This window comes from Macaca nemestrina, chromosome 13 (assembly GCF_043159975.1).
Source record: "Macaca nemestrina isolate mMacNem1 chromosome 13, mMacNem.hap1, whole genome shotgun sequence".
Lineage (NCBI taxonomy): Eukaryota > Metazoa > Chordata > Mammalia > Primates > Cercopithecidae > Macaca > Macaca nemestrina.
In genome coordinates this window covers 61,624,488-61,642,079 of record NC_092137.1, presented here as the reverse complement: position 1 = coordinate 61,642,079, position 17,592 = coordinate 61,624,488, and the positions used below count along the sequence as shown (strand labels likewise).

The 17,592-nt window shown below is 41.2% G+C and overlaps 1 protein-coding gene across 5 annotated transcripts in view; it reads left to right on the top strand.

The window, feature by feature from the left end:
• LOC105465104 (ubiquitin specific peptidase 34) overlaps nt 1-17,592 on the top strand; it is a 286,477-nt gene that overhangs the window by 71,264 nt on the left and 197,621 nt on the right. For all 5 annotated transcript variants that reach the window (XM_024787781.2, XM_071076772.1, XM_071076771.1 and 2 more), the window contains exons 4-5: nt 6,919-6,969; nt 7,155-7,304. In XM_024787781.2, the coding sequence (XP_024643549.2) occupies nt 6,919-6,969; nt 7,155-7,304 (201 nt within the window). The remainder of the gene's footprint in view (nt 1-6,918; nt 6,970-7,154; nt 7,305-17,592) is intronic.

The following is a 17,592-nucleotide window of genomic DNA, read 5'->3' as shown; positions in this document are numbered from 1 at the left end:
TTATGTTAAATATACATATGGTATAATCAGACAGGTTATATACTTGAGGCGTTTATTTTTTAATTTTTTTTTTTTTGAGATGGAGTCTCGCTCAGTCGCCAGGCTAGCGTGCAATGGCGCAATCTCAGCTCACTGCAACCTCTGCCTCCTGGGTTCAAGCGATACTCCTGCCTTACCCTCCCAAGTAGCTGGGACTACAGGCGCGCACCACAACGCCCAGCTAATTTTTGTATTTTTAGTAGAGGTGAGGCTTCACCATGTTGGCCAGGATGGTCTCGATCTCTTGACCTTGTGACTCGCCAGCCTTGGCCTCCCAAAGTGCTGGAATTACAGGCATGAGCTACCGCATCTGGCCTTATTTTTAAATTTTTGAATCAGGGTCTTCCTCTGTCATCCAGGCTGGAGGAGTATACTGGCACAATTATGATTCACTGTAGCCTTGAATTCCTGGGCTTAAGTAATCCTTCAACTTCAGTATCCTAAGTAGCTGGGAGTACAGGTGCATGCCTCTTTGCCTAGCTAGTTTTTTTTTTTTTTTTTTTTTTTTTTTTTTTTTTTTTTTTGAGACGGAGTCTCGCTCTGTCGCCCAGGCTGGAGTGCAGTGGCCGGATCTCAGCTCACTGCAAGCTCCGCCTCCCGGGTTTATGCCATTCTCCTGCCTCAGCCTCCCGAGTAGCTGGGACTACAGGCGCCCGCCACCTCGCCCGGCTAGTTTTTTGTATTTTTTAGTAGAGACGGGGTTTCACCAGGCTAGCCAGGATGGTCTCGATCTCCTGACCTCGTGATCCGCCCGTCTCGGCCTCCCAAAGTGCTGGGATTACAGGCTTGAGCCACCGCGCCCGGCCCCTAGCTAGTTTTTTAATTTTTTTGAGGAGACAGGGTCTCACTCTGTTGCCTGAGCTGGTTTCGAACTCCTGGCTTTGGGCAGTCCTCCTGCCTCAGCCTCCCAAAGTGCTGGGATTATGAGCATGAGCCACCATGACCAGCCAGTTTAGTATCTTTTAGAATAATTCCAATGTTGTACAATTATTACTACTAATTCCAACATCACTGACTGCCTTTTAAGTGAAAATTTTGAGACATTGAGTTCTTCTTGGTTTGATCATGGAGCAACATTTGCTGAATTTACATAGAATTGCCTTTCCTCTCTAGTTACTCTTTTATTTCTCTCTGTTTTCTCTTTTAAAATAACCAAATAGGCCAGGCGCGGTGGCTCAAGCCTGTAATCCCAGCACTTTGGGAGGCTGAGGTGGGTGGATCACGAGGTCAGGAGATCGAGACCATCCTGGCTAACATGGTGAAACCCCGTCTCTACTAAAAATACAAAAAACTAGCCAGGCGGGTGGCAGGTGCCTGTAGTCCCAGCTACTCGGGAGGCTGAGGCAGGAGAATGGTATAAACCCGGGAGGCGGAGCTTGCAGTGAGCTGAGATCCGGCCACTGCACTCCAGCCTGGGCGACAGAGACTCCGCCTCAAAAATAAATAAAAATAAAATAAAATAACCAAATTTCTCTGTTATAAATAGGATGGGATCAACTCATGTAGTAAATGGGAGGTGTTTGAGGAAAAAAACCCAAGACTTTAAAATCATTGATAAGTTTATTAAGGCCTTTCTCAGGGATTACCTAAAATAAGAACTTTTGAAAAATATTGCCTTTTTTTTTTTTTTTTTTTTTTGGGGGGGGGGGGGAGACAGAGTCTTGCACTGTTGCTGAGGCTGGAGTGCAGTGGCGTGATGTCAGCTCACTGCAACCTCCGCCTCCCAGGTACAAGCAATTCACCTGCCTCAGCCTCCCAAGTAGCTGGGATTACAGGTGCTCGCCAACCGCCTGGCTAGTTTTTTTGTATTTTTAGTAGAGACGGGGTTTCACTATGTTGGGCAGGGTGATCTCCACCTCCTGACCTCGTGATCCACCTGCCTCAGCCTTCCAAAGTCCTGGGATTATAGTTGTGAGCCACTGCGTCCAGGGCCGTTAATTCATTTTTTAATGAGACTTCCTAGTGGTGTTAGTGTTTTTTTAACCTATAGATCTGTGTTAATTTTTTATATACTACTAAAAAATGCGATTATAACAATATTTTAGGAGGCTAGCTTTATGTATTCAGATTAGAAATAGAGTGGTAAAACAGTTCCCCTGAATCACCAAAATAGATGTAATCAAACCTGAGTAACGCTGCATATCAGGACAGAACTCTGTTAGATTTTTTTTTTTTTTTGAAACAGTTTTGATCCTGTCGCCCAGACTGGAGTGTGGTGGCATGATATCAGCTCACTGCAACCTCCACCTCCCAGGATTCAAGTGATTCTCCTGCTTCAGCCTCCTGAGTAGCTGGGATTACAAGCGCACGCCGCCACACCCCGCTAATTTTTGTAGTTTTAGTAGAGACCATGTTAGGCTGGTCTTGAACTCCTGACCTCGTGATCCACCTGCCTAGGCCTCTAAAAGTGCTGGGATTACAAGCATGAGCCACTGCGCCGACCGCTAGGAGATTTTTTAACTGTGTCCATTATAGGCACTAGAAATCTTGACTCTTAAAATTATAGCATGGTTCACCTGGTCCATGATTCCGTATTTAACAGTACCACAGGAGGTCGTAAATTCTGGACTTTTTGAAGACCATGAAAAAGTTTGTTGAGACTAACATAAAACTTCGCCTCTGGCCCCGGTTGTCATAGCTAGGAGTGGATTTAGGAAGTTTAGTACACTTACTTTGAGAATTGATTTCTCTAAGGGCATTTTTTGTTTATTTTGAAATGTTCTGAGTTCTGTATGATTGCTTTCAAGTCAGTGGTTTTCAGACTTCATTTCAGCAGTGTAACTTAAATATCTAAAATAGGTGATGGCAATGAATGGGTTTCTTTGGTAGCTTTTTTCCGATGAAAGTTTCTAACTAGCTTTCTGATCATAAAAGCAGTATTTTCTCTCTCCCTCCCCTTTCTCCCTCCCCTTTCTCCCTCCCCTTTCTCCCTCCCCTTTCTCCCTCCCCTTTCTCCCTCCCCTTTCTCCCTCCCCTTTCTCCCTCCCCTTTCTCCCTCCCCTTTCTCCCTCCCCTTTCTCCCTCCCCTTTCTCCCTCCCCTTTCTCCCTCCCCTTTCTCCCTCCCCTTTCTCCCTCCCCTTTCTCCTCCCCTTTCTCCCTCCCCTTTCTCCCTCCCCTTTCTCCCTCCTTCTCCCACTGTCCCCTCCTTCCCCCACTGTCCCCTCCTTCCCCCACTGTCCCCTCCTTCCCCCACTGTCCCCTCCTTCCCCACTGTCCCCTCCTTCCCCCACTTTCCCCTCCTTCCCCCACTTTCCCCTCCTTCCTCGCCCTTTCTCCCCCCTTTTCCCCCCTTCTCTCCCTCTCCTCCCTCTCCTCCCTCTCTTTGTTCTCCCCCACCTCTCTCCTCTGTGGCATGAACATGGCTCATTGCAGCCTAGACCTCCCAAGTTCATGCAATCCTCTCACCTCAGCCTCCTGAGTATCTGGGAGGACAGATACGCACCACCATGCCTGGCTAATATTTTAAAATTTTTAATAGAGATTGAGTCTCGCCCATGTGTACCAGGCTAGTCTTGAACTCCTGGGTTCAAGCAGTCCTCCTGCCTCAGCCTCCCAAAGTGCTGGGATTACAGGTGCGAGCCACCATGCCCAACCTAAAAGCAATCTTTTTTTTGGAGATGGAGTCTCACTCTGTCGCCCAAGCTAGAGTGCAGTGGTGCGATCTCAGCTCACTGCAGCCCCCTCTCCTGGGTTCAAGTGATTCTTGTGCCTCAGCCTCCTGAACAGCTGGGATTACAGGTGTGCGCCACCACCCCTGGTTAGTTTTTCTTTCTCTTTCTTTCTTTCTTTCTTTCTTTCTTTCTTTCTTTCTTTCTTTCTTTCTTTCTTTCTTTCTTTTCTTTCTTTTCTTTCTTTTCTTTCTTTTCTTTCTTTTCTTTCTTTTCTTTCTTTTCTTTCTTTTCTTTCTTTTCTTTCTTTTCTTTCTTTTCTTTCTTTTCTTTCTTTTCTTTCTTTCTTTTCTTTCTTTTCTCCTCTTCTCTTCTCTTCTCTTCTCTTCTCTTCTCTTCTCTTCTCTTCTCTTCTCTTCTCCCCTCTTCTCTTCTCCCCTCCCCTCCCCTCCCCTCCCTCCCTCCCCTCCCCTCCCCTCCCCTCCCCTCCCCTCCCTCCCCTCCCCTCCCCTCCCCTCCCCTCCCCTCCCCTCCCCTCCCCTCCCCTCCCCTCCCCTCCCCTCCCCTCCCCTCCCCTCCCCTCCCCTCCCCTCCCCTCCCCTCTTCTCTTCTCTTCTCTTCTTTCTTTTTTTTGAGACAGAGGCTTGCTCTGTCGTCCAGGCTGGAGTTCAGTGGTGTGATCTCAGCTTACTGCATTCTCCGCCTCCCAGGTTCAAGCAGTTCCACTGCCTCAGCCTCCTGAGGAGCTGGGACTACTGGTGTGTGCCACCACGCCCAGCTAATTTTTGTAATTTTAATAGAGACGGAGTTTTACCATGTTGGCCAGGATGGTCTCAATCTCCTGACCTCGTGATCCGCCCACCTTGGCCTCCCAAAGTGCTGGGATTACAGGTGTGAACCATTGCACACTTTAGTAGAGATGCGGTTTTACCATGTTGGCCAGGCTGGTCTTGAACTCCTGACCTCAAGTGATTCGCTGGCTTCAGCCTCCCAAAGTGTTGGGATTCTAAATGTGAGCCATTGGGCCCGGTCAAAAGCAGTCTTTTCGTGTGATTTTTTTTTTTTTTGAGATGGAGTCTTGCTCATCACCCAGGCTGGAGTGCGGTGGCGCAATCTCGGCTCACTGCAAGCTCCACCTCCTGGGTTCACACCATTCTCCTGTCTTAGCCTCCCGAGTAGCTGGGACTACAGGTGCCCACCACCACGCCCAGCTAATTTTTTGTATTTTTAGCAGAGATGGGGTTTCACCGTGTTAGCCAGGATGGTCTCGATCTCCTGACCTCGTGATCCGCCCGCTTCGGCCTCCCAAAGTGCTGAGATTACAGGCTTGAGCCACTGCGCCCGGCCTTTTTTTTTTTTTGAGATGGAGCCTCATTTTGTCTCCCAGACTGGAGTGCAGTGGTGTGATTGCGGCTCACTGCAACCTCTGCCTCCTGGGTTCAAGCAGTTCTCCTTCCTCAGCCTCCCAAGTAGCTGGGATTACACGTGTCTACCACCACACCTGGCTAATTTTTGTACTTTTAGTAGAGACAGGGTTTCAGTATGTTGGCCAGACTGGTCTAGAACTCCTGATCTCGAGTGATCTGCCCACCTCGGCCTCCCAAAGTGCTGGGATTACATGCGTGAGCCGCCATGCGTGGCGTCTGTGTGAAAAATTAAATACAGAATATACAAAATACAGACTCTGAAAGGCCTTTGAACTTGTCTTTTTTCTTTTCTCTAAAAAACACATAAGTTCAGATATTTCCAAATCTAAAAATTATGAAGATCAGATCATTGTAAATTTTCTTCTTTCAGAAATGTAACATAGGTGTTTTGGCTGTACATAAGATTTTGCTTTATTTTCAGACAGCCTTTTAAAGGTACAACCATAAAAATCACTTGATTATATAGTTTATTTTCAGTAGATTTACAGAGTTGTGCAACCATCATCACATTCTAATTTTAGAGTATTTCCATCATCCCCCAAAGATCACTCATGCCTGTTTCACCTTATTGTAAAGAGTTAGGGCTAGGTGAGGTGTCTCATGCCTGTAATCCCAGCACTTTGGGAGGCCAAGGCGGGCGGATCACGAACAAGGTCAGGAGATCGAGACCATCCTGGCTAACATGGTGAAACCCCTGTCGCTACCAAAAATACAAAAAATTAGCAGGGCATGGTGGTGGGCGCCTGTAGTCCCACCTATTCTGGAGGCTGAGGCAGGAGAATGGCATGAACTTGGGAGGCGGAGCTTGCAGTGATCTGAGATCTCAGTACTGCACTTGAGCCTGAGCGACAGTGCGAGACTCTGTCTCAAAAAAAAAAAAAAAAAAAAAAATTAGCTAGAATGGTTATGCCACCATCAAATTGATGGATGTCAGTTGTTACTAATTATGGGTTAATGAGCATTGTTATGCATTTATTTTCCAGTACTACTATGATTAGTTCCTTAGGACAAAAAGCTAGAATTGCTGGGTTAAAGGAATGTATATTTTAAATATTGATGAATATTGCCAAATTGCCTTCCAAAAAGTTCATACGAACTTATACTCACCAACAATGGGTAACTTTGCTTTTAGGCAGTTTAAATCTTATGCATGGAAAGCACATTGTATAACTCTTCAGTGTACCTCTAGGGAATTCCACAGCACAGTTTCAAAAACTATGAAAAAGTTTGTTGAGAAACTTTCCAAAACTCAGAAACCACTTAACTGTAATGTATTTTTATCAGAAGTGCCTTGAGTTTTATTTTAAACTTTTTTTTTTAGTTTGCTTTGGAGACAGTTTTGCTCTGTCACCCAGTCTGGAGTGCAATGGCGTGATTTCGGCTCACTGCAACCTCTGCCTCCCAGGTTCAAGCCCTTCTTGTGCCCTCAGTCTCCTGAGTATTATAGGTGCCTGCCACCACACTGGCAATTTTTTTATTTTTAGTAGAGACAGGGTTTTACCATGTTGGTCGGGCTGATCTCGAATTCCTGACCTCAGGTGATCCACCCACCTCAGCCTCCGAAAGTGCTGAGATTTTAAACATTTATGTTTTTAAGGTAAGATTACTTAATGTTTAATAAGGCAAAATAGTGCGTAGTATGTACTGTGGAATGGTTTCTATTTAAAGGAGGACTAAAATATACCTTAAAGCTGAATAATATTAGCTTCAGTTAGGAGTATCACTGTTTATCAGGAGTAATTGCAGAATAATCTGTTTATTCAGTTTTTATAAAATCAGTCTTACAGAATTGTATTTTTTAAAGATTAGTTGTAACCTAATTTTGCTTTTTTTTTAAAATTAGGATATATCAACTCAAGAAAGTAACATATTAGGGGCATTCTGTGATATGAATGTAAGTGTTTACCTTTTTTATTCTTTTATGGAAAATATTATTTTTCTTTTTTTAACAAAGCCTCATCCATATGTTTTATTATTTATGTATGTCTTTTGAGTTTCTCATCAGTATCTTTCCAGTATTGCTAATAAGATAATAATTATTGGTGTGTTTTCAAATAATGACATATTTTATTTTCCCAGGATGTAGAAGTACCATTGCATTTGCTTCGTTATGTATGTTTGTTTTGTGGGAAAAATGGCCTTTCTCTCATGAAGGATTGCTTTGAATATGGAACTCCTGAAACTTTGCCATTTCTTATAGCACATGCGTTTATTACAGTTGTGTCTAATGTAAGTATTGTTTTGAATTGATCTTAATTTGGGAGCAATGTCTAGTATATCAGTAACATGAATTTTATGCTGTGAAAAGGTTTTGAATGATTTGCATGTATAATTTTTTTTTTTTGGTTTTGACAAAATGAGTACAGAAACATTTTAACAGTCTTTATTATTAAGATTAGAGTTTGAATAAAATTTAAAGTTACTGTTTTAAAGCTAAAAGGAGTCATGGCTATAACTATCTATTTAATCTAAAATAGATAGGTGACGGTGCACAAAACTTTTGCTTTTTTATTTTTTAACTTTTTGTTTTGTTTTGTTTTGAGACAGGGTCTGTCTCTGTTGCCTAGGCTGCAGCTTCCACCTCCTGGGCTGAGGTGATCCTCCCACCTCACCCTCCTGAGTAGCTGGGACTAGAGGTGTGCACCACCATGCCTGGCTGAATTTTTGTACTTTTTTTTAGAGACAGGGTTTCACCATGTTGCCCAGGCCATTTTAAACTTGCTCTGCCTGGGATTCTGTCCTGGGAAATATTTGACTTTTTAGTTTATTGGTTACTTTAAATTATGCTTGCCTAGGTTACTATTGTAGTATGCCTGAATTCTCTCTGTATTACACATGAAGATGTAACATTTCTTCTTGCCTTTGAAAATAGGGTAATTCTTCTGCATCCTGTGAATGTCAGTTTACTGTGAAGCACAGTGGATATGGAAAGAAAGATACTTTTATTTTTTTTCAGACAGAGTCTCGCTCTGTCCCCCAGGCTGGAGTGCAGTGGTGCAGTCTCAGCTCACTGCACCCTCTGCCTCCTGGGTTCAAGCGATTCTTCTGCCTCAGCCTCCCGAGTAGCTGGGACTATAGGCGTGAGCTACCATGCCTGGCTAATTTTTGTATTTTTAGTACATGTTGGCCAGGCTGGTCTCAAACTCCTGACCTCATGATCCACCCACCTTGGCCTCCCAAAGTGCTGGGATTACAGGCATGAGCCACCACGCCCGGCCTGGAAAGAAAGATATTTAAATACCCATATATTAAAATTCATCCTTTAATAACCTATTCTGGTCATCATTTAAAAAATTGGTAAAGCAAAAGTTCAGTGTACCTTTACCAAACCCTGAAATCTTGTGTAATGGAATTACCTTAATTAATAGCTAATATCAGCTGTTTAAATTATCTATAAAATAAAAATACTGAGTGAAAAGGTACTCAACCAAACATTTTGTTGCATTGCTTCCAATGCTATGTGCTTTGCAGTGATGTCGTACATTGGAAACAACACTGACATTACCAAAATTGGTAATAAATGATTATTGTCAAGGTCATTTTTAGTTAAAAAATTCCATGCATTCTGATAGGTTGAAAATATTACATACAGTAGTAGTATATAGCATGTAGGTTAATAATGTAGCTTTTTTTTTTTTTTGAGACGGAGTCTTGCTCTGTTGCCCAGGCTGGAGTGCAGTGGCGTGATCTTGGCTCACTGTAAGCTCCGCTTCCCGGGTTCATGCCATTCTTCTGCCTCAGCCTCCCGAGTAGCTGGGACTATAGGCGGCCACCACCACACCTGGCTAATTTTTTGTATTTATTTTTTTAGTAGAGACAAGGTTTCACTGTATTAGCCAGGATGGTCTTGATCTGCTGACATTGTGATCTGCCCACCTCGGCCTCCCAAAGTGCTGGGATTACAGGCGTGAGCCCCTGCGCCCTACCTTTTTTTAGACAGAGTCTGGCTCTGTTGCCCAGGCTGGAGTGCAGTGGCATGATCTGGCTCACTGCAACCTCCGTCTCCCGGATTTAAGCGATTCTCCTGCTTCAGCCTCCCGAATAGCTGGGACTACAGGTGCATGCCACTATGCCTGGTTCATTTTTGTATTTTTAATAGAGATGGGGTTTCACCATGTTGTCTAGGCTGGTCTCAAACTCCTAACCTCAGGTGATCCTCCTACCTCAGCCTCCCAAAGTGCTGGGATTACATGCGTGAGCCAGTGTGTGTGATCTAAGCCTTAATTTTTTTCATTTGCAAAATGGCAATGATGATGGTATCCATCTACCTTAGAGGATTGTTGTGAGGTTTAAAATGAGAAAGAAAGATTTTAAGCTCATAATGTAGCACTTGACATATAAAGTATGTAGTAACTGGTAGCTTTTACTAACTTCGGCTGTTATTAAATACTTAAGTGATCCTGTTATTCAGATTGAACTTACTTGTTTGATAGGAAGTTTTATGTACTTTGGCATTCTCTGAGAGAAAATATCTCAATTTAGTTAAGTGAAATGCTGTGATAACATTTTTAGTTTACACTGTGGTAATTTTGGAGAGGGCATATAATTTTGAAACACCAAATTATCAAAGGGTTTACTTAATCAGGAATATTACATAAACCTGAATTGAACTGTTTCTTGAATTTATTTGTACTAATTTTTGGTTAACAGTCTAGTATGGAAGGCTTGTTAAAGAGTTTATTACTGTATGTTTATAAGTTATTGTTTACAGGATTTTTTTTTTCCATTATCTGTTTTTTTGAGACAGAGTCTCACTCTGTCACCCAGGCTAGAGTTCAGTGGCACGATCTTGGCTCACTGCAGCGTCCACCTCCCGAGTTCAAGCGATTGTCCTGCCTCAGCCTCCCTAGTGGCTGGGATGACTAGTGCATGATACCACACCCGGCTAATTTTTGTGTTTTTGGTAGACATGGGGTTTCGCCATGTTGTCCAGGCTGGTCTCAAAATCCTGTCCTTCCATGATCTGCCCACCTCGGCCTCCCAAAGTGCTGGGATTACAGGCTTGAGCCACTGCACCTGGCCTTTGTTTTGGTTTTGTTTTTGAGAGAGAGGTCTGCTGTGCAGTAGCATAATAGCAGCTCACTGCAGCGTTAACCTCCCAGGCTCAAGCAAACCTCCTGTGTCAGCCTCCCAAGTACCTGCAACTAAAGGTGCATGTCACCATGCCTGGCTAAATTAAAAATTGTTTTTGTAGAGATGGAGTTATACTGTTGCCCAACCTGTATAGTTACCCTTTACTAAATAGCAAGGTTTAGGCTTAGATTCTGTTTTGTCTTTCTCTTCAGCTCTTTTATGACTGCTAATTAGTGGGCTGTTGACAATTTGCATAGTTTTCTTTATCTTGCAACTCAACTGAGGCCATCAAAGCAAAGTTGTACTATTTAAATTAATAATGTATTTTTTGAACACCATAATACTATATAATCTGTTTGTTAATTTTCTGAGAATAATAACTCAATGGAGTTAAGCTTTAATTGGCATCTTTTCCTTATAAAAAAATAGATTGGCTCTCTGCAAGTTAATTTTTCATATAGTTAATATTTTAGTGTACATTAACAGAGTTCTTTTTGTAATCAAGCTTACTACAGAAGTTGTGCTTTATTTATTTATTTCATAGTAATTTCCTCTAGTGGGTCATTGTATAAACCCTAATCATTTTTATATGTTCATTCCTTTTCTTGCGAAGTGGGCAACTTGTTTAGCCATGGTGTTTTGGCTTCAATAGGGTGAGGTCTGTATTTGGGAATCTCTGAATTTCACAGGAAGGAGTAGAACTATATTTAGCAATGAAAAAAAATAGTATTAGATTTTAGGGCAATCCTTTGTAAAGAAAAGAAAATAACTCATAAATAACTTATGGCAAGACAGATAAGGGCTGACATTACTGAATAACTCAGTTTATTATAGTAAATTACACATTCAGAAGAGAACATGTTTATAGCATTTCCTGGGATTCAGGAAATGATCCCATTCTGTTTATTTTCTAGGATGATTTCCTCCTCACTTAAAGAAAAAAAAATCTGTATATTTATTTTGAGACTGGCTAATTTTTGTGTTTTTGGTAGAGACAGTGTTTCACCATGTTCCCCAGGCTGGTCTTGAACTCCTGGGCTCAAACGATCTGCCTGCCTCGGCCTCCTAAAGTGCTGGGATTACAGGTGTGTGCCGCTGCACCTGGCTGATTTCCTCACTCTTACTGAGGAAAAGTAACTTTGTCAGATGGTGTTTTTTTTTGTTTTTTTTGAAACGGAGTCTCACTCTGTTGCCAGGCTGGATTGCAGTGGCATGATCTCTGCTTACCGCAGCCTCCGCCTCCTGGGTTCAAGCAATTCTCCTGCCTCAGCTTCCTGAGTAGCTGGAACTACAGGCACGCACCACCACGTCCAGCTAATTTTTGTATTTTTAGTAGAAATGGGGTTTCGCCATGTTGGCCAGGATGGTCTCGATCTCTTGACCTTGTGATGCCTCCACCTCAGCCTCCCAGAGTGCTGGGATTACAGGTGTGAGCCACCGCGTCTGACTCGTGAGTTATTTTTTAGAACCTGAATCTAGAATCCTGAAATTGCATCTCAGGAAAACTCACTCTGCTCTGGGTTTGAATTATCAACACAGAAAGGAAATTCTTACCTTATCAGATTAAGGTTCAAATCTGATAATAACATCAAGCCCATACATTTATTTCAATCTCAAAAACTTTAACAGATTCTTAACTACAACTTCAGCAATTCTTAACTAGCTCTGAGTTTTAGGAGATATCTCAGTTTGCACAAATATTATTCCACCTATTATATGGATCGTTGTTTAATAACAGCTGCACCCACAAGAAAACAATGAAGATCTTTATATAGTTTTCTTACTTTGCAAATGCAGTTTACTAACATTTAACACAGCTTAGAGAAATAGAACACAGAGACACACAAGTTTCTCCACTGAGACCCACATGAAAGTTAATTCTACTTTTGTTGAGTTACATTTGGTTTTAGCTTACAGTATTGTTCCTCAGCCCTCAGCTCTTTGCCTGAGTTTGTCATCTCATAGATTACACCTTTTATTTATAAAGAATCCAATAGAGACAAGGGATTTATTTTGTTATGGAGGAGAAAGAAGTGCAAATGAGGCTTAACAAAAGAACGTCACACAAAATGTGCTTTAGACAAATTATTAAGTAGGAGATGTGGGTCAAAGGTACAAGCTTGTAGGGCTTAAGTAACATAGAGGGGGACACAATAACAATTTCTGAATGCTCAGTGTCCTAAGACTGCTTTTTAGAAATATATTAGCAAAGACTGTTTAATATCAGAAGCTAGGGTAGGATTACATATTTTTTTTTATATCTGTCTACTAGATAGGAGAATAGGAAATTAAGTTTTCATGATGCCACTTTGTCAGAACTAGGTTTGATGCAGACTGCTGTTTTTCTGCAGTTAGAGGGAGCAAGGAACTTTTTTTTTCTTTTTTTTCCCTATTTGAGAGTTTTAACCTAGAGGTTAGGAGGGCTGCTAGAATTCCGTTAGCACTAAGCAGGGATTGGGGAGATGCAAACCTGAAAAGCTCAAAACTTACAGTAAAATATGATAAAGGACACACTGTAGGATTAATGGCATATGGAATTTGGTTTTTATGATGGGATCTATAGTAGTGTTAAAGAATGCTGATTTTTATAACGATATAATCCTAGGTTTGAATTGTACCTCTGTTGCATAGTATGTAATTTTGTTTTCTTTTTTTTTTTTTTTTTTGAGACGGAGTCTCGCTCTGCCGCCCAGGCTGGAGTGCAGTGGCCAGATCTCAGCTCACTGCAGCCTCCGCCTCCCGGGTTCACGCCATTCTCCTGCCTCAGCCTCCCGAGTAGCTGGGACTACAGGCGCCCGCCACCTCGCCCAGCTAGTTTTTTGTATTTTTTAGTAGAGACGGGGTTTCACCGTGTTAGCCAGGATGGTCTCGATCTCCTGACCTTGTGATCCGCCCGCCACGGCCTCCCAAAGTGCTGGGATTATAGGCTTGAGCCACCGCGCCTGGCCAATTTTGTTTTCATTAGTTTTATAAGCCTTACTTTTCTCATTTATCACAATGGGAATATTAAGGACTTAGTAAATGGTAGCTCTTTTTTGTATTAAAATTTATTCTTGTATTTACATTTTTTTCATTTGGTATTTTTTATTGAAATTTTTACTCACTTGTGTCTGTGTATTCTAAAATAAAAGATATACCTATGTCCTCCGATGTATCTTGTATAAAATAGGATTTTTTAACCTTTTGTTAAAATTTGAAAAATAACATTCATACAGAAACGTACACAAAGTGATAACATGTGGCTCAGTGATTTATCAAAGCAAATACTCGTTTAACCATCACTCAAACCAAGAAACAGAACATTGTCAACTCCCCAGAAGGCTACCTTAAGAGTTCTTCTGGCCATTAACTATTCCATCTCTTCTTCTTTAAAAATAAACACAATTCATACTTTAATGCTGATCATTCTCCTGCTTTTTTTTTTTAAAGTTTTATCACCTAATCTTATATCCCTGAACACTATAATTTGGTTTTGTCTGTTTTCACCATGCAGTTAGAATCACATACTGTGCATTCTTTCATGCCTGGTTACTTTTTTTAAATGCTGAAATTTATATTGCATGTGTTTCTAGTATGTTCATTTTTATTGTTGAATAATCTTTTAAAATATACCAGTTTATTTTACTGGTGATGGACATTTAGGTTATTACAGTTCATATGGGTGTCAGCATTCTTTTATGTGTGTTTTGGTGCACATGTGTGTGCATTTAATTTGGATATATATTTAGTGGAATTTCTTATCAGTAGGGTGTGTGTGTGTGTATGTATATAATATATACAATTTTTGTTGTGTTTTTGAGATGGACTCTCGCTCTGTTGCCCAGGCTGTAGTGCAGTGGCGTGATCTTGGCTCCCTGCAGTCTCTACCTCCTGGGTTCAAGCCATTTTCTTGCCTCAGCTTCCCAAGTAGCTGGGATTACAGGGACCTGCCACCAAGCCTGGCTAAATTTTTTGTACTTTTAGTAGAGAAGGGGTTTCACTATGTTGGCCAGCTTGGTCTCGAACTCCTGACCTCAGAGTGATCCAACTGCTTCAGCCTCCAAAGTGCTGGGATTATAGGTGTGAGCCACTGCACCTGACCTGTTATATATTTGTAATGACTAATGAGAATGAGCACGTTTTCATAGGCATATTAGTTATTTGGATTTTTTTTTTTTTTTTTTTTTTTGGCGAAGTACCTGTTTAAATCTTTTCCCATTTGCAAAATTGGATTGTCTTTTTCTTGCTGATGTTTAGGAGTTCCTTATGTGTTTTAGATAGAAGTCTTTTTAGGTAGAAGTCTTTTGTTTGATATATGTATTGCCAATATCTTCCACTCTCATGTTGCTTTTCACTCTTGTGTTTAAGAAATATTATGCATCAAGCTTCATATTGTATAATTTGTCAGTGTTTTTCTTCATGGTTAAGGTTTTCATTTTTGATTGAAAAAGTCATTTTTTACTCTAAGGCCGTGAAGATACTTACAAAGTTTTTTTTGCTCACTGCAACCTCCGCCTTTTGGGTTCAAGTGATTCTCCTGCCTCAGCCTCCTAAGTAGCTGAGACTACAGACACTTGCCACCACGCCCAGCTAATTTTTTGTATTTTTAGTATATATGGGGTTTCACCATGTTGGCCAGGATGGTATCGATCTCCTGACCTTGTGATCCGCCTGCCTCGGCCCCCCCAAAGTGCTGGGATTACAGGTGTGAGCCACCATGCCTGGCCAAAGTTTTTGTTTCTTTGAAAAGTTCTTTTATTTTTTCTTGTTTCCTTGATCAGGAAACAAGTATCATTGCTTTACCTTTCATATTTTGATCTATTCAATCAACTGCAGTACATTTATATTTATAGTTTCGGGGAGGGATTAAGATTCATTTTCCTTTTCATAGAGATATCCAGTGTTCCTAACAGTGTCACAAAGACAGTCATTTCTTTGTTCTGTAGTACTACTTTGTTGAACAGGTTAGTCTTGAACTCCTGGCCTGAAGTGATCCTTCCATCTCGGCCTCCAAAAGTATTGGTTATGGGTGACTCATGCCTCATCACTACACTGAGCCAAATCAGATGTCTTTATGTGCATGGGTTTGGGCTCTCTGGCACAGTACACTATTTTGTTTCCTTAATTTTGTGCTGTTTTGCCCATTGCCTTAATTATTGAAACTTTACAAGAAGTCTTGCTCTCTGGGAAAGCAAGTGCTACTTTCCTGTCGTATTTCTTTCCCCTCCGCTCCCCTCCCCTCCGCTCCCCTCTGGTCCCCTCTCCTCTCCTCTGTTTTTGAGACAGTCTTACTTTGTCACCTAGGCTGGAGTGCAGTGGGACGATCTTGGCTCACTGCAACCTCCGTCTCCTGGGGTTCAAGTGATTCTCCTGTCTCAGCATCCCAAGTAGCTGGGATCACACGTGTGCGTCACCACTCCCAGCTCATTTTTTTTTTTTTTTTGTATTTTCGGTAGAGACAGAGTTTCACCATGCTGGCCAAACTGGTCTTGAACTCCTGACCTCAGGTGGTCTGCCCACCTCGGCCTCCTAGAGTGCTGGGATTACAGGCGTGAGCCACTGCACCCAACCTCTCCTTGTTGTGTTTCTTAGAGAGTTTTGGCTCTTCTTGGACTTTTGTGCTTTAAATGAGTTTTGTAAGTTCTGCACATAAACCTTTTTGGATTGCACTGAATCTATAGATGAATTTCGGGAGAACTATTATCTTCACGACAAATATGGCATATGTCTCCTTATTTACATGTTCTTTAATTGTTTTCCAGCTTTTTCTGTAGAGGTCTCATATCTGGTTAGATTATTTCTGGACACATGATATTTTTGATACTGTTGTTAAGGGAATCTTTTTGAAAACTGTGTTATTCGTTGCTGGTGTGTAAGAAAAAAGCATAGGGTGTTGTATGTGTGTATATATAGGTGTGTACATATTTGTTTATATTAACCTAAGCAGCAGTTTTGCTCAACTCTTCAGTTTCAGTGTTTGATAATTATTTTGAGTTTTCCAGTTATATTATCTCAGAGTATTATTTTAAATTCTTCCTTTCTAGTCCTTTGCCTTTTATTTAGTTTCTTACCTTATTACACTGTCTAGGGCCTTCAGTTCAAGTGGAATTAGGGCTTCCTTGTCTTGTTCCTAGTCTCAGAAGGCAGAGTTTTTAACTTTTCACCATTAACATAGTATTTACTACAGGATTTTTATAGACGTCTTTTATTTGATTAAAGTGAATCCCTACATTCTGTATTCCCAAATTCATTAAAAAAAAAACATTTTTTTTTTTGTTTCGAGACAAGGTCTCGCTCGGTCGTCCATGGTGGAGTACAGTGATGCGATCTTGGCTCACTCAGACTTCCACCTCCTGTGTTCAAGTGAATCTCGCACCTCAACCTCCCAGAGTGTTGAAACTACAGACATGTGACACCATGCCTGGCTTATTTTTGTATTTTTTTGGTAGAGACGGGGTTTCAGCCATGTTGGCCAGGCTGGTCTTGAACTCCTGACTTCAAGTGATACACCTGCAGCGATCTCCCACCAGAGTGCTGGGATTATAGGCATTAGCCACCGCGCCTGTCCAGATTTGTATTTAATTTGTATCTCCTGCCTGTGTCAAGACTAAGTATCAGAGTTTTTTGTTTGATGGTTGGGTTAGGATTTTTATTCTTACTATTTTTGAAAATAAAACTATTATAATGTATTCACATTTGATTTATAAATGTTAAAATATAGTGCAGAAAAAATAAGGAAATATATTTATTATAACTTTTATTATAATTTCGTTAAGTTGTAAGTTACTTATAGTAAGAGCTTATTTCAGTAAGTACTTGTTGATACTGTAATCAGTGTGTGACTGTAAAATATATTTGTTTCAGATGGATATTGAAGTGACTAGAAAGTATGGGTAATTTGAAATTTTTTAGGAAGGAATGAGATGATTAGTTAAAAACTAATATGATTAAAAAACCAATGCAGTGTCTTGTATTGGGGATGCTACCATACAAAGAGGTATAGATAATTATTTGGTAAGAAAATATTACTTTGAGAGATGGTTTTTTTCTTTTCAGCAAGAAGCTAAGATTAATTTTTTAGATAAGACTTTATGTAAAATAAGATATAGGTAAAATTTCCTGATACATGTGTAATTCTGTTTTGTACTATACTCTTTTCATAATTGATAATATATGTAATTTTGGAGGCATCAAAATATTAAATGATCCTGGTTTTTGTTCTATTTTGTTATTTGAGACGGAGTCTTGCTCCGTTGCCCAGGCTGGAGTGCAGTGGTGCAATCTAGGCTCACCACATCCTCTTCCCCACCAGGGTTCAAGCGATTCCCTTGCCTCAGCCTCTCAGCTAGCTGGGACTACAGGTGTGCGCCACCATGCCCAGCTAATTTTTGTGTTTTTAGTAGAGACGGGATTTTACTGTGTTGGCCAGACTAGTCTCAAACTCCTGACTTCGTGATCTGCCCGC